The sequence below is a fragment of the Panthera onca genome, chromosome D3, assembly GCF_046562875.1.
Source record: "Panthera onca isolate mPanOnc1 chromosome D3, mPanOnc1 haplotype 2, whole genome shotgun sequence".
In the NCBI taxonomy this organism is placed as follows: Eukaryota; Metazoa; Chordata; class Mammalia; order Carnivora; family Felidae; genus Panthera; species Panthera onca.
In genome coordinates, this window is record NC_138350.1 from 57436175 (window position 1) to 57449634 (window position 13460).

Here is a 13460-nt window from a genome sequence, read left to right on the forward strand (position 1 = left end):
TAACAAAGGTATCAATCAAGTCTGTGGAAAAACGAGTCTTTTAAACAAATAATTCTGGATATACTGGATATAGATACAGGGAAAAATGACTCTTCATTCCTACCTCACATCATACCTCAAAACTGATATGATCAGAGTGTTAGAGCATGATCTTCAGAGGAGGGCAGCTTGGCACAGAATATCAGAGCTTGTGCAGGGTAGGGAGGGCTTTCATACTGGGAATGGTATTAGTATTGGAGCTTGAACCTTGACCTTCAGTATGCTGCACCCTCCCAATAAATCCTAACCCTGAATCAAGCTCAGAGGCTGCTTTCTCTTTTACTTCTGTACACCTGAGCCTTGGCACAAATTTATGATTTCTAATTATTAGGCCTTCAACACTACAGGATAGTTTTTCCCTTGTTCTTGATCATTTTTGTCTTGAATTCCCTTAATACGTATATACTCCACATCCTCACTTCTCTCCTCAATACCCATTTCTTTCACTCACAAGAATGAATTTACCTTCTCCTTCCCAAGAGAATTAAAAATGAGGTCTACACTTGTTCAACTCTGTTTCAATCCCACCACCCTAACAACATTCAGCCAGCTAGCAAAAAGCTATGGACTTATTGATCCAATTGCTTTCTTGAAATACCTTCCCAGATGTTTCATAAGTACCCTAGGCTACATTTAATTTCTCCCACGCTCCCAGTCCTTTTCTCTGTATTGCTTATGCCCACAAATGCTGCCATTCCCACTCCCTTTTCTCCTCACTTTTCACATTCAAACACTTGTCAAGTTCTACCAATTAAAAAAAAAATTAATGTTATTTTTGAGAGAGAAAGAGAGTGTGAGTGGGGAAGGGGCGGGGTGGGGGGGGGAGACAGAATCCAAAGCAGGCTCCAGGCTCTGAACTATCAGCACAGAGCCCGACGGGGCTTGAACCCATGAACTGTGAGATCATAACTGGGGCTGAAGTTGGACACTTAACCAATAGAGCCACCCAGGTGCCCCTCTACCAATTTTAAATCCTAAATATGTTTTTAAAATTATCTCTCTTCATTTCCTATGATTGCTTCTCCATTCCAAACTCTCATCATCTCTCATCAGAGCTGTTACAACAGCTCTCTGACTCATCCAACTTCTTGCAGTCACTTTTGTAGGTCTACATGGTGCCAGGATAATTTTTGATAAATTCAAGTTGGATAATGCCATTTTTTTCCCCTTAGCACCTTTCAGTGACTCTGCCTTGCCTACAAAATAGAGCTTAAGCCCCTTATATGAGAAAGCAAGCCTTTCATGATCTGAGCTGAGCCTATCTGTCTGGCTTTACTTGTTGGTATATGTGCTCATGCTGTTTTTTTCTACTTAGGATATCATTCCATATACCCTGCTTATCCCCCAAAATTTAGTTTGGATGCTTCCGGAATTTCCCTTCAGTTATATAGATAGGTGTCCTGCCTTTATGCTCCCATTAACACCCTTGTATCTTGAATCATAGCATGTATCATATTGTATTAAAAATGATCTGTTTCAATGTCTCTTTCACCACTAAAATCACTTTGAAAACAGAAACCAGGTCTTGCTCATGTTTGTATACTTAGCACCTAGCATATTTCATATACTCAATAAATATTTATTTTTCAATTTTGTCCACTCTAGCTCCATAACACATTATCAGGCCTATAGAGTGTGTCCTCAACAAATATCTGATGAATATATAAAGGAATTATTGATTTAGTAATTTATTGAACAGGCACAAAGAAAGCAGAATTCAAGATAACTGATGTTTTTCATATAAGTGAGAGAATGGTAGCGTCATTAAATGCAAATGGAAGCATGGAGGAACTAGTTTCAAGATAAATGTAATGCCATTGCTTTCACATGAGTTGCTTTGGGAGGTATGGCAAGACCTCCCTTCACAACTTTCTAGTAGCTAGTGGATCAGGTCAGTAGTTTTAGAGAGCAATGGGGGCTAGATGAATCTGTTTAGAAATCATCATTGAAAATACAATGATGTGTCAAGAATCACTAAGAAAGTGCTAAGTGAGGGAAGATTACAGACAAAGACAGAATCTTGAGGAATGTCTGCATTTAAGGGAAAGGAAGTAGAAGGCTCCTAAAACTAGAAAACCAGTCATGATAGTATATTCTGAAGTCCCAGGTAAAAAATTTTCAGAAAGGAGTCAACTGCTGTGAAGTGTCCTGTAAAAGGACTGTTGAAAGAGGAAAGACCACTAGATTTGCTCTTTAAAAAGTAGTTTTGGGTCCTCTCTCTTTTCTTTTTTGATAAGTCTGGCTAGGGGTTTTTCAGTTTTATTTACACTTTCAAGAAACCAGCTTTTAGTTTCATTGATCTGTTCTACTGGGTTTTTTGTTGTTGTTGTTTCCATACTGTTTATTTCTACTCTAATCTTTATTATTTCCCTTCTTCTGCTGTCTTTAGGCTTTGTCACTCCTTTTCCAGCTCCTTTAAGTGTTAGGTTAGGTTGTATATTTGGGACCTTTCTTGCTTCTTGAGATAGGCCTGAATCGCAATGTACTTTCCTCTTAAGACTGCCTTTGCTGCATCCCAAAGGGTTTGGACTATTGTGTTTTCATTTTCACTTACTTCCATGTATTTTTTAATTTCTTCTTTAATTTCCTGGTTAACCCATGCATTCTGTAGTAGGATGTTCTTTAACCTCCATGTGTTTTAGGGCTTTCCAAATTTTTTCTTGTGGTTGATTTCAAGTTTCATAGCATTGTGATCTGAAAATATGCATGATATGATCTCGATCTTTTTGTACCTGTTGAGGACTGACTTGTGACCCAGTATGTGATCTATTCTAGGGAGTGTTCCATGTGCACTGGAGAACAATGTGTATCCTGCTGCTTTAGGATGAAATGTTCTGAATACATTTGTTAAGTCCATCTGGTCCAGTGTGTCATTCAAAGCCATTGTTTCCTTGTTGATTTTCTGCTTAGATGATCTCTCCATTGCTATAAGTGGGGTATTAAAGTCTCCTACTGTTACGGTATTATTATCAATAAGTTTTTTTATGTTTGTTATTAATATATATGTATATATGTACATATATATTGGTTCTCCCAAGTTGGGAGTGTAAATATTTATAATTGTTAGATCTTCTTGGTGGATGGACCCCTTAATTATGATATAATGCCCTTCTTCATCTATTGCTACAGTCTTTGTTTTGAAATCTAATTTGTCTGATATAAGTATAGTTATTCTGGCTTTCTTTTGACCTCCATTAGCATGGTAGATGGCTAGAACTGATATGTGAATTCAGTAAAGTTTCAGGATATAAGATCAACATGTAGAAATCAGTTGCATTTCTGTATATCAATAATGAAGCAGCAGAAATAAAAATCAAGGAATTGAACACATTTGCAGTTGCACCAAAAACCATAAGATACCTAGGAATAAACCGAACCAAAGAGGTAAAAGATCTATATGCTGAAAACCAAAGAAAGCTTATGAAAGAAATTGAAGAAGACACAAAGAAATGGAAAAATATTCCATGCTCATGGATTGGAAGAACAAATATTGTTAAAATGTTGATACTACCCAAAGCAATCTACACATTCAGTGCAATCCCTATCAAAATAACACCAGCATTCTTCACAGAGCTAGAAAAAACAATCCTAAAATTTGTATGGAACCAAAAAAGACCCCAAATAGCCAAAGTAATGTTGAAAAAGACAACCAAAACTGGAAGCATCACAATTCTTGACTTCAAGTTGTATTACAAAGCTATAATCATCAAGATAGTATGGTACTGGTACAAAAACAGACACATAGATCAATGGAATAAAACAGAGAACCCAGAAATGGACCCACAAGTGTCTGGCCAACAAACCTTCAGCAAAGCGGGAAAGGGTATCCAATGGAAAAAAGAAAGTCTCTTCAGTAAATGGTGCTGGGAGAACAGGACAGTGACATGCAGAAGAATGAAACTGGGCCACTTTCTTACATCATACACGTAAATAAATTTTAAATGGATGAAAGACCTAAATGTGTGACAGGAAACCATCAAAATCCTATGAGAAAAAACAGGCAGCAACCTCTCTGACCTCAGCTGCAGCAACTTCTTACTAGACATGTCTCCGAAGGTAAGGGAAATAAAAACAGAAGTGAACTATTGGGACCTCATCAAGATAAAAACTTAGGCACAGCAAATAAAACAATCAACAAAACTAAAAAGCAACCAATGGAATGGAAGTAGATATTTGCAAGTGACATATCAGAAAAAGGGTTAGTATCCAAAATCTATAAAGAACTTACCAAACTCAACACCCAAAAACAAATAATCCAGTTAATAAATGGGCAGAAAACATGAATAGACACTTTTCCAATGACAACATCCAGATGGCTAACAGACACATGAAAAGATGCTCAATATCACTCATCATCAGAGAAACACAACTCAAATCCAGACTGAGATACCACCTTACACCTGTCAGAATGGCTAAAATGAACAACTCAGGCAACAACGGATGTTAGCTAGGATGCAGAAAAAGGGGAACCCTTTGCACTGTTGGTGGGAATGCAAACTGGGTGGAAATTTTGAGTTTTCCTCAAAAACTTAAAAACAGAATTACTCTATAACCTAGAAATTGCACTACTAGAATTTATCCAAAGGATACAGAAATGCAGATTTGAAGGGGGCACATGCACTCCAATGTTTATAACAGTGCTATCAACAATAGCTAAATTATGAAAGGAGCCCAAATATTCATTGATTGATGAATGGATAAAGAAGATGTGGTATATATCCACAATGGAATATTACTCAGCAATCAAAAAGAATGAAATCTTGCCATTTGCAACAATGTGGATGGAATTACAGTGTATTATGCTAAGCACAATAAGTCAGTCATGTGGAATTTAAGAAACAAAACAGATGAACGTAAGGTAAGGGAAGCAAAAATAAGATAAAAACAGAGGGGGCAAACCATTAAAAGACTCATAAATACAGAGAATGAACTGAGGGTTCCTGGAGGGGTGTTGGGTGGTGGGATGGGCTAAATGTGTAATGGGCATTAAGGAGGACCCTTGTTGGGATGAGCACTAGGTATTATATGATTAATCACTGGGTTCAACTCCTGAAACCAATACCACACTGTATTTAACTAACTTGAATTTAAATAAATACATTTTAAATTAGTTTTAGTAGGTATATCTGTAAAATTGATTATTGTTTTCTAGAGGTTTGGCAGAGAAGGAAAAGAGAGGAGATGGTAATTTTTATTTAAAAAGTACATGATTATTAGATGAAATGAAAATATGCAGAAGTATATAAACTAAATTATAAAAGCTATTCCCTAAGTCACTCTATTTCTGCTTCTTTCCACAGGTTTGGTATTTATTCATCTAGAAATTTAAAAATACTTTTTATGTATTTTTGTTTTTACAAAAATTAGGTCACATTATATACATTCTATTATTGCAAATTGCTTTTCTTTCTATTTCTTTCTTTCTTTTTTACTTTTTCTTTCTTTCTTTCTTTCTTTCTTTCTTTCTTTCTTTCTTTCTTTCTTTCTTAATATTATGTCATGAAGTTTCTCCACAATAGTATAAAGAACTACTTCATTCCTTTTAATAACTGAATATTGTTCCTTATAATAGATGTATCATGGATTTTTTTTCACTCATTCTTCTATTGAATATTTGCCTTCAATTTTCTCCTATTACAAGTATTCTGCAGTGATCATCCTTGAACAAATATTCTCATACTGTTGTTTATGTAATTCTATAGAATAACTTCTTAAAAGCAAAATTGTTAGGAGGTAGGTGCATTTTTATTTTGTGTTGACAAATCACCCACCAAAAGGCTATACAAATTTACAGTTCTTCCAGTAATGTATTAAAATCCTCTTGTCGAGACACATTTCAGATCTGAGGACACCTTTAGATTGAGAGTGAGGGGATGGAGAACTATTTATCATGCTCCTGGAAGCCAAAAGAAAGCTGGAGTAGCCATACTTATATCAGACAAACTAGACTTTAAATTAAAGACTGTAACAAGAGATGAAGAAGGGCATTATATAATAATCACAGGGTCTATCCACCAGGAAGAGCTATTATAAATGTCTATGCGCCAAATACCCGAGCCCCCAGATATATAAAACAATTACTCATAAACATAAGCAACCTTATTGATAAGAATGTGGTCATTGCAGGGGACTTTAACACCCCACTTACAGAAATGGATAGATCATCTAGACACACAGTCAATAAAGAAACAAGGGCCCTGAATGATACATTGGATCAGATGGACTTGACAGATATATTTAGAACTCTGCATCCCAAAGCAACAGAATATACTTTCTTCTCGAGTGCACATGGAACATTCTCCAAGATAGATCATATACTGGGTCACAAAACAGCCCTTCATAAGTTTACAAGAATTGAAATTATACCATGCATACTTTCAGACCACAATGCTATGAAGCTTGAAATCAACCACAGGAAAAAGTCTGGAAAACCTCCAAAAGCATGGAGGTTAAAGAACACCCTACTAACGAATGAGTGGGTCAACCAGGCAATTAGAGAAGAAATTAAAACATATATGGAAACAAACGAAAATGAAAATACAACAATCCAAACGCTTTGGGATGCAGCGAAGGCAGTCCTGAGAGGAAAATACATTGCAATCCAGGCCTATCTCAAGACACAAGAAAAATCCCAAATACAAAATCTAACAGCACACCTAAAGGAAATAGAAGCAGAACAGCAAAGGCAGCCTAAACCCAGCAGAAGAAGAGAAATAATAAAGATCAGAGCAGAAATAAACAATATAGAATCTAAAAAAACTGTAGAGCAGATCAACGAAACCAAGAGTTGGTTTTTTGAAAAAATAAACAAAATTGACAAACCTCTAGCCAGGCTTCTCAAAAAGAAAAGGGAGATGACCCAAATAGATAAAATCATGAATGAAAATGGAATGATTACAACCAATCCCTCAGAGATACAAACAATTATCAGGGAATACTATGAAAAATTATATGCCAGCAAATTGGACAACCTGGAAGAAATGGACAAATTTCTAAACACCCACACTCTTCCAAAACTCAATCAGGAGGAAATAGAAAGCTTGAACAGACCCATAACCAGCGAAGAAATTGAATCGGTTATCAAAAATCTCCCAACAAATAAGAGTCCAGGACCAGATGGCTTCCCAGGGGAGTTCTACCAGACATTTAAAGCAGAGATAATACCTATCCTTCTCAAGCTATTCCAAGAAATAGAAAGGGAAGGAAAACTTCCAGACTCATTCTATGAAGCCAGTATTACTTTGATTCCTAAACCAGACAGAGACCCAGTAAAAAAAGAGAACTACAGGCCAATATCCCTGATGAATATGGATGCAAAAATTCTTAATAAGATACTAGCTAATCGAATTCAACAGCATATAAAAAGAATTATTCACCATGATCAAGTGGGATTCATTCCTGGGATGCAGGGCTGGTTCAACATTCGCAAATCGATCAACGTGATACATCACATTAACAAAAAAAAAGAGAAGAACCATATGATCCTGTCAATCGATGCAGAAAAGGCCTTTGACAAAATCCAGCACCCTTTCTTAATAAAAACCCTTGAGAAAGTCGGGATAGAAGGAACATACTTAAAGATCATAAAGGCCATTTATGAAAAGCCCACAGCTAACATCATCCTCAACGGGGAAAAACTGAGAGCTTTTTCCCTGAGATCAGGAACACGACAGGGATGCCCACTGTCACCGCTGCTGTTTAACATAGTGCTGGAAGTTCTAGCCTCAGCAATCAGACAACAAAAGGAAATCAAAGGCATCAAAATTGGCAAAGATGAAGTCAAGCTTTCGCTTTTTGCAGATGACATGATATTATACATGGAAAATCCGATAGACTCCACCAAAAGTCTGCTAGAACTGATACATGAATTCAGCAAAGTTGCAGGATACAAAATCAATGTGCAGAAATCAGTTGCATTCTTATACACTAACAATGAAGCAACAGAAAGACAAATGAAGAAACTGATCCCATTCACAATTGCACCAAGAAGCATAAAATACCTAGGAATAAATCTAACCAAAGATGTAAAAGATCTGTATGCTGAAAACTATAGAAAGCTTATGCAGGTAATTGAAGAAGATATAAAGAAATGGAAAGACATTCCCTGCTCATGGATTGGAAGAATAAATATTGTCAAAATGTCAATACTACCCAAAGCTATCTACACATTCAATGCAATCCCAATCAAAATTGCACCAGCATTCTTCTCGAAACTAGAACAAGCAATCCTAAAATTCATATGGAACCACAAAAGGCCCCGAATAGCCAAAGTAATTTTGAAGAAGAAGACCAAAGCAGGAGGCATCACAATCCCAGACTTTAGCCTCTACTACAAAGCTGTCATCATCAAGACAGCATGGTATTGGCATAAAAACAGACACATAGACCAATGGAATAGAATAGAAACCCCAGAACTAGACCCACAAACGTATGGCCAACTCATCTTTGACAAAGCAGGAAAGAACATCCAATGGAAAAAAGACAGTCTCTTTAACAAATGGTGCTGGGAGAACTGGACAGCAACATGCAGAAGGTTGAAACTAGACCACTTTCTCACACCATTCACAAAAATAAACTCAACATGGATAAAGGACCTGAATGTGAGACAGGAAACCATCAAAACCTTAGAGGAGAAAGCAGGAAAAGACCTCTCTGACCTCAGCCGTAGCAATCTCTTACTCGGCACATCCCCAAAGGCAAGGGAATTAAAAGCAAAAGTGAATTACTGGGACCTTATGAAGATAAAAAGCTTCTGCACAGCAAAGGAAACAACCAACAAAACTAAAAGGCAACCAACGGAATGGGAAAAGATATTTGCAAATGACACATCGGACAAAGGGCTAGTATCCAAAATCTATAAAGAGCTCATCAAACTCCACACCCGAAAAACAAATAACCCAGTGAAGAAATGGGCAGAAAACATGAATAGACACTTCTCTAAAGAAGACATCCGGATGGCCAACAGGCACATGAAAAGATGTTCAACGTCGCTCCTTATCAGGGAAATACAAATCAAAACCACACTCAGATACCACCTCACGCCAGTCAGAGTGGCCAAAATGAACAAATCAGGAGACTATAGATGCTGGAGAGGATGTGGAGAAACAGGAACCCTCTTGCACTGTTGGTGGGAATGCAAATTGGTGCAGCCGCTCTGGAAAGCAGTGTGGAGGTTCCTCAGAAAATTAAAAATAGACCTACCCTATGACCCAGCAATAGCACTGCTAGGAATTTATCCAAGGGATACAGGAGTACTGATGCATAGGGGCACCTGTACCCCAATGTTTATAGCGGCACTCTCAACAATAGCCAAATTATGGAAAGAGCCTAAATGTCCATCAACTGATGAATGGATAAAGAAATTGTGGTTTATATACACAATGGAATACTACGTGGCAATGAGAAAAAATGAAATATGGCCTTTTGTAGCAACATGGATGGAACTGGAGAGTGTGATGCTAAGTGAAATAAGCCATACAGAGAAAGACAGATACCATATGGTTTCACTCTTATGTGGATCCTGAGAAACGTAACAGAAACCCATGGGGGAGGGGAAGGAAAAAAAAAAAAAAAGAGGTTAGAGTGGGAGAGAGCCAAAGCATAAGAGACTGTTAAAAACTGAGAACAAACTGAGGGTTGATGGGGGGTGGGAGGGAGGGCAGGGTGGGAGGGAGGGCAGGGTGGGTGATGGGTATTGAGGAGGGCACCTTTTGGGATGAGCACTGGGTGTTGTATGGAAACCAATTTGACAGTAAATTTCATATATTAAAAAAAAAAAAAAAAAATGCTCTTGTCCCCTCACTGTCACTGACACTGAGTATTATACTTTCCCACTTATGGGAAGAGTTTCTGGTTTTAGATTTAGGGTTTGGTTTTTAATGGAAAGTCTGATCTTGTTTGTAATCCTCAGAAAGAATTAAGTTGAGAGGAGGAATTTGTAAATTATAAGAAAAGGAGATAACTGATAGGCCATAGTCACAGAAGGCATAGGTCACTGATATCAAGAGTACGAATAAAAGGTGTGATTTTCTTTGGAGACATTAATGGAGGAATAGTAGATAGGTAAAGCTGGAAATAAATACAAAGGAAAGGAGAGATTTTTTTTTTCTAGTCATCTTTATTTTAGAGAAATTAGAAGCCATGTCCCCTGTTGAGATAGTGGATTACCAGGATTGGGTTTGGAATAAAGGTATAGAAATGGAGTATGGAAAATGGGGTAAAGAAGCGGGAAGCAATCAGCTTTGGGAGGGATAAACATTGGCTAGTATTGGGGACTCAGCTGAGTTGAGAATGAATGAATTTAGGGGAGTCAGTAGTCTTGGTCGCATTAACTTTCATATAAGAACAAGCAAAGATATAGTCCTTGGATTTGCCTGCATTTGGAGCTTCTGGGTTAAGGTAAATTTATCTTACATTCACAGTGAGATAGTTTTATTCTCTTCTTTTTCCTGTCTCATGAATAGAAGTTATATGAGCTAAGATATACAGCCACTGGTGAATCCACATGGGAAAGTGATCTCTGAATTCTGGTTAAAAAAAAAATTTAAGAGTATAAATTTAATATGCTGCATTATGCTCATATAAAGCCATACTACTAATAGGTTTTGTTTCTTTATATCACTCCAAACATAAAGCTATTTAATTTCTTGGTTTTAGTAATACATTTGATATGAGCAGACATTATTAAAAATTCTGATCAACGTAAACCAGAAACCCAATGACTTTGATAGGTTTACATGATTATAATCCTGGTCAAATTATTTCTATCTAGGGATTACCTCTGTTTCTGGGGAGTTTGTTTAGTCTTAATATTTAGATTCTACTTTTTGAGTAAAAGTCTTCTCTCTCTCTCTTTCTCTCTCTCTCTCTTTTCACTTTAGTACTCACATTGTTCATGGGCATGGGGAAGACAATACCAAAGTGTCATGAGTCTGTGGTTAATTTAAGTGTGAAGGAAGAGGCTGGTGGAATAGTAATGAATATACATCATTCTAACACTTCTTTCTAAAAAATAAAATGTTGTAAGGAAATGTGTTAATGGTGAGAACACAGTTTATTAGAGAGAAAAACATATGTACATGTGTTTATTTTCATTAAAATTCCTTTTTCTCCATATTTGCCTTGTTGACTTTAGAATGAAATGATGTGGGGACAGAGACCAGTTATTCCACATGCACCATTGTACTGCTCCTTACATACTCTGGGCACATAATAAATACTGTAACAATTGAAAATGAGAAACACAAATGCATGTTGAAGCAAATTGGTGATATTTTAATCCCTAATGTTCAATTTTAGTACTTGGAAACATTTTAGTTATGCAAGTCTTGTTTTAGCATACTTTTTATTTCTACAGATATTCTGGTTCTTAGTCATACTCTGTGGCTTTATTAGCAGTTTCATGAGTCTGAGTCTCATTTCCCCAACTCCAAATATAAGCTTTTTGAGGATAAAGACCATTTCTTTTCCAAAATTATTGTGGAAAGTTACAAAACAGACCTTCTATAAATTATTCAAATTATATTTCAATAAAAAATAAGAAGAAAAAGAAAGTCCTTACTGCCATGAATTGCATTTTAACTCATGCTGAATTTATATGCCTTTATGTGATCGCACACCCCCATGTATGCTGTCTACATACAGCCCATTCTTGTTTATTCTTTTTAGTTTATTGAAGTCAAAATATGCTGACTGGCTGCTGGGAGCATCATCATCCATCAAAAAGTACCAGGAGTCCACTAACAGTGGTGAAAATAGAAGGGAGAAGAAGACAGTTGGGTTTCAATCACAAACAGAAGATAATGCCCTATGGACATGTCAAAAGAAAGATGCATATCGACCCCAAAGAGGTAAGCTTAGCATTTATAAGTAGCAAAAGAAGAAGCTGTTCCAGGGCTAGTGGTTGCTAGTGGGTGCTAGCCATGAACTCCAGATGATTTCTACAACCCTGAGCAAGAGTTAAGTATGTTACAAACTGACATGTGCCTTCAAGGCCACAAGTAGCACATTTGCTAGATCACTGAATCACATCATCCTTTCTCTTAGAATACTCTTCTGAGAAACTGTCCAGTTTGTCTCTCTCTGCAAGCAGCAAACTATAAGGATGATTCAATAGTAAGTATGGTCATAGACACAAAATAATGTTCAAAGTGAGTAAAGAGCACAGGAAATTGAATATAAATTTCTTCTGGGAGAGTAAACTCTAACAATTACAGTTAATCCTCAATTAACTAGAAATATAGGAAGGGTGGAGGAGAGGTCATGGACAATTCTACATTGTAGCTAAAACAAAACCTCATAAGTCTGAAGCATATATTACCTAATAGTCTTTTAAGTGCCAGCAATTCTTCCTATTTTAGATGTCACAGATATTTTAAGATTTTATTTTTAAGTAATCCCTACACCCAATGTAGGGCCCTGACTTACAACCCCAAGATCAAGAGTCACATGCTCCACCAACTGAGCCAGGCAGGCACCCCACATGTGACAGATATTTTTAAATAAATCAATTGTAAAGTAACAGTATGAAACGTTGAATGAAGCAGTCAAATTTAATTATGTTTCCCTATTGTTTCTGGAGCAGCTTTTTTCTTAATCTCTCCTAAAAAAATTTTTTTAAGTTTATTTATTTTGAGCGAGAGAGTGTGTGAGCAGGAGAGAGGCAGAGAGAGAATTCCAAGCAGGCTCTGCACTGCCAGCACAGAGCCCGACATGGTGCTCAAACTCATAACACATGATATCGTGACCCAAGCTGAAATAGAGCCAGATGCTCAACCAACTGAGCCACACAGGCGCCCCTCTCATGAAATTATTAAGGGAAGGACTTCATAGCAGAATGCAGCAAGTCTAAGCTTCGTTGTAGAGGGAGATGTACAGGAAAGAAATGGCCACAAAAAGTCTGGGAGCCCCCTCTGCTCACACCTCTTTCCAAGATATCTCTTTTTCCTGCTCACAGCCATTAACCCTGACTTCTGTCTTATTTACCTCTTTTTTTTACTGAGCTGGTACTTGCCCATCTCTGCTAGTAAGCAACCAACTTTTGATGATCTCTCTAGCCGCTCTTACATTTATGTATTTGAAAACTGGGCAGTGCTTTATTAGATCTTGTATAGCGTGCCCTTGTCAACTGCCACCTTTGTCATGATTTTTTGTTTTAATTATGATTAATCCAGGAAGAGTTTAATCTTCTCCCAAATGATTGAGAGATGATAATTAGTCCAAGCTTCAGAAGAAAAAGTATCCACATCTTGAAACAAAAACAAGTACATTTTCTTTGACATAAGGCAGAAGTTCTGCAGACCTCCATTGTGTTAGGACAACTTAGAACAACTTTTGTCTTGTTAGACTTTGCTACCAGAAACAGAAATGAAATTGAAGAGACTTCATATCAGAGATAGAATCTTCTTTACTTTCTCTGCTAG

General features: G+C 37.0%; 1 protein-coding gene across 10 annotated transcripts in view; it reads left to right on the forward strand.

Annotated features, from left to right (window-relative positions):
- KIAA1328 (KIAA1328 ortholog) overlaps nucleotides 1-13460 on the forward strand; it is a 371362-nt gene that overhangs the window by 274345 nt on the left and 83557 nt on the right. For all 10 annotated transcript variants that reach the window (XR_013551238.2, XM_078435291.2, XM_078435292.2 and 7 more), the window contains one exon: nucleotides 11707-11888. Coding sequence is in view for 9 of the 10 variants with exons in the window: in XM_078435291.2 (XP_078291417.2) it covers nucleotides 11707-11888 (182 nt within the window). In the remaining variant the exon portion in view is untranslated. The remainder of the gene's footprint in view (nucleotides 1-11706; nucleotides 11889-13460) is intronic.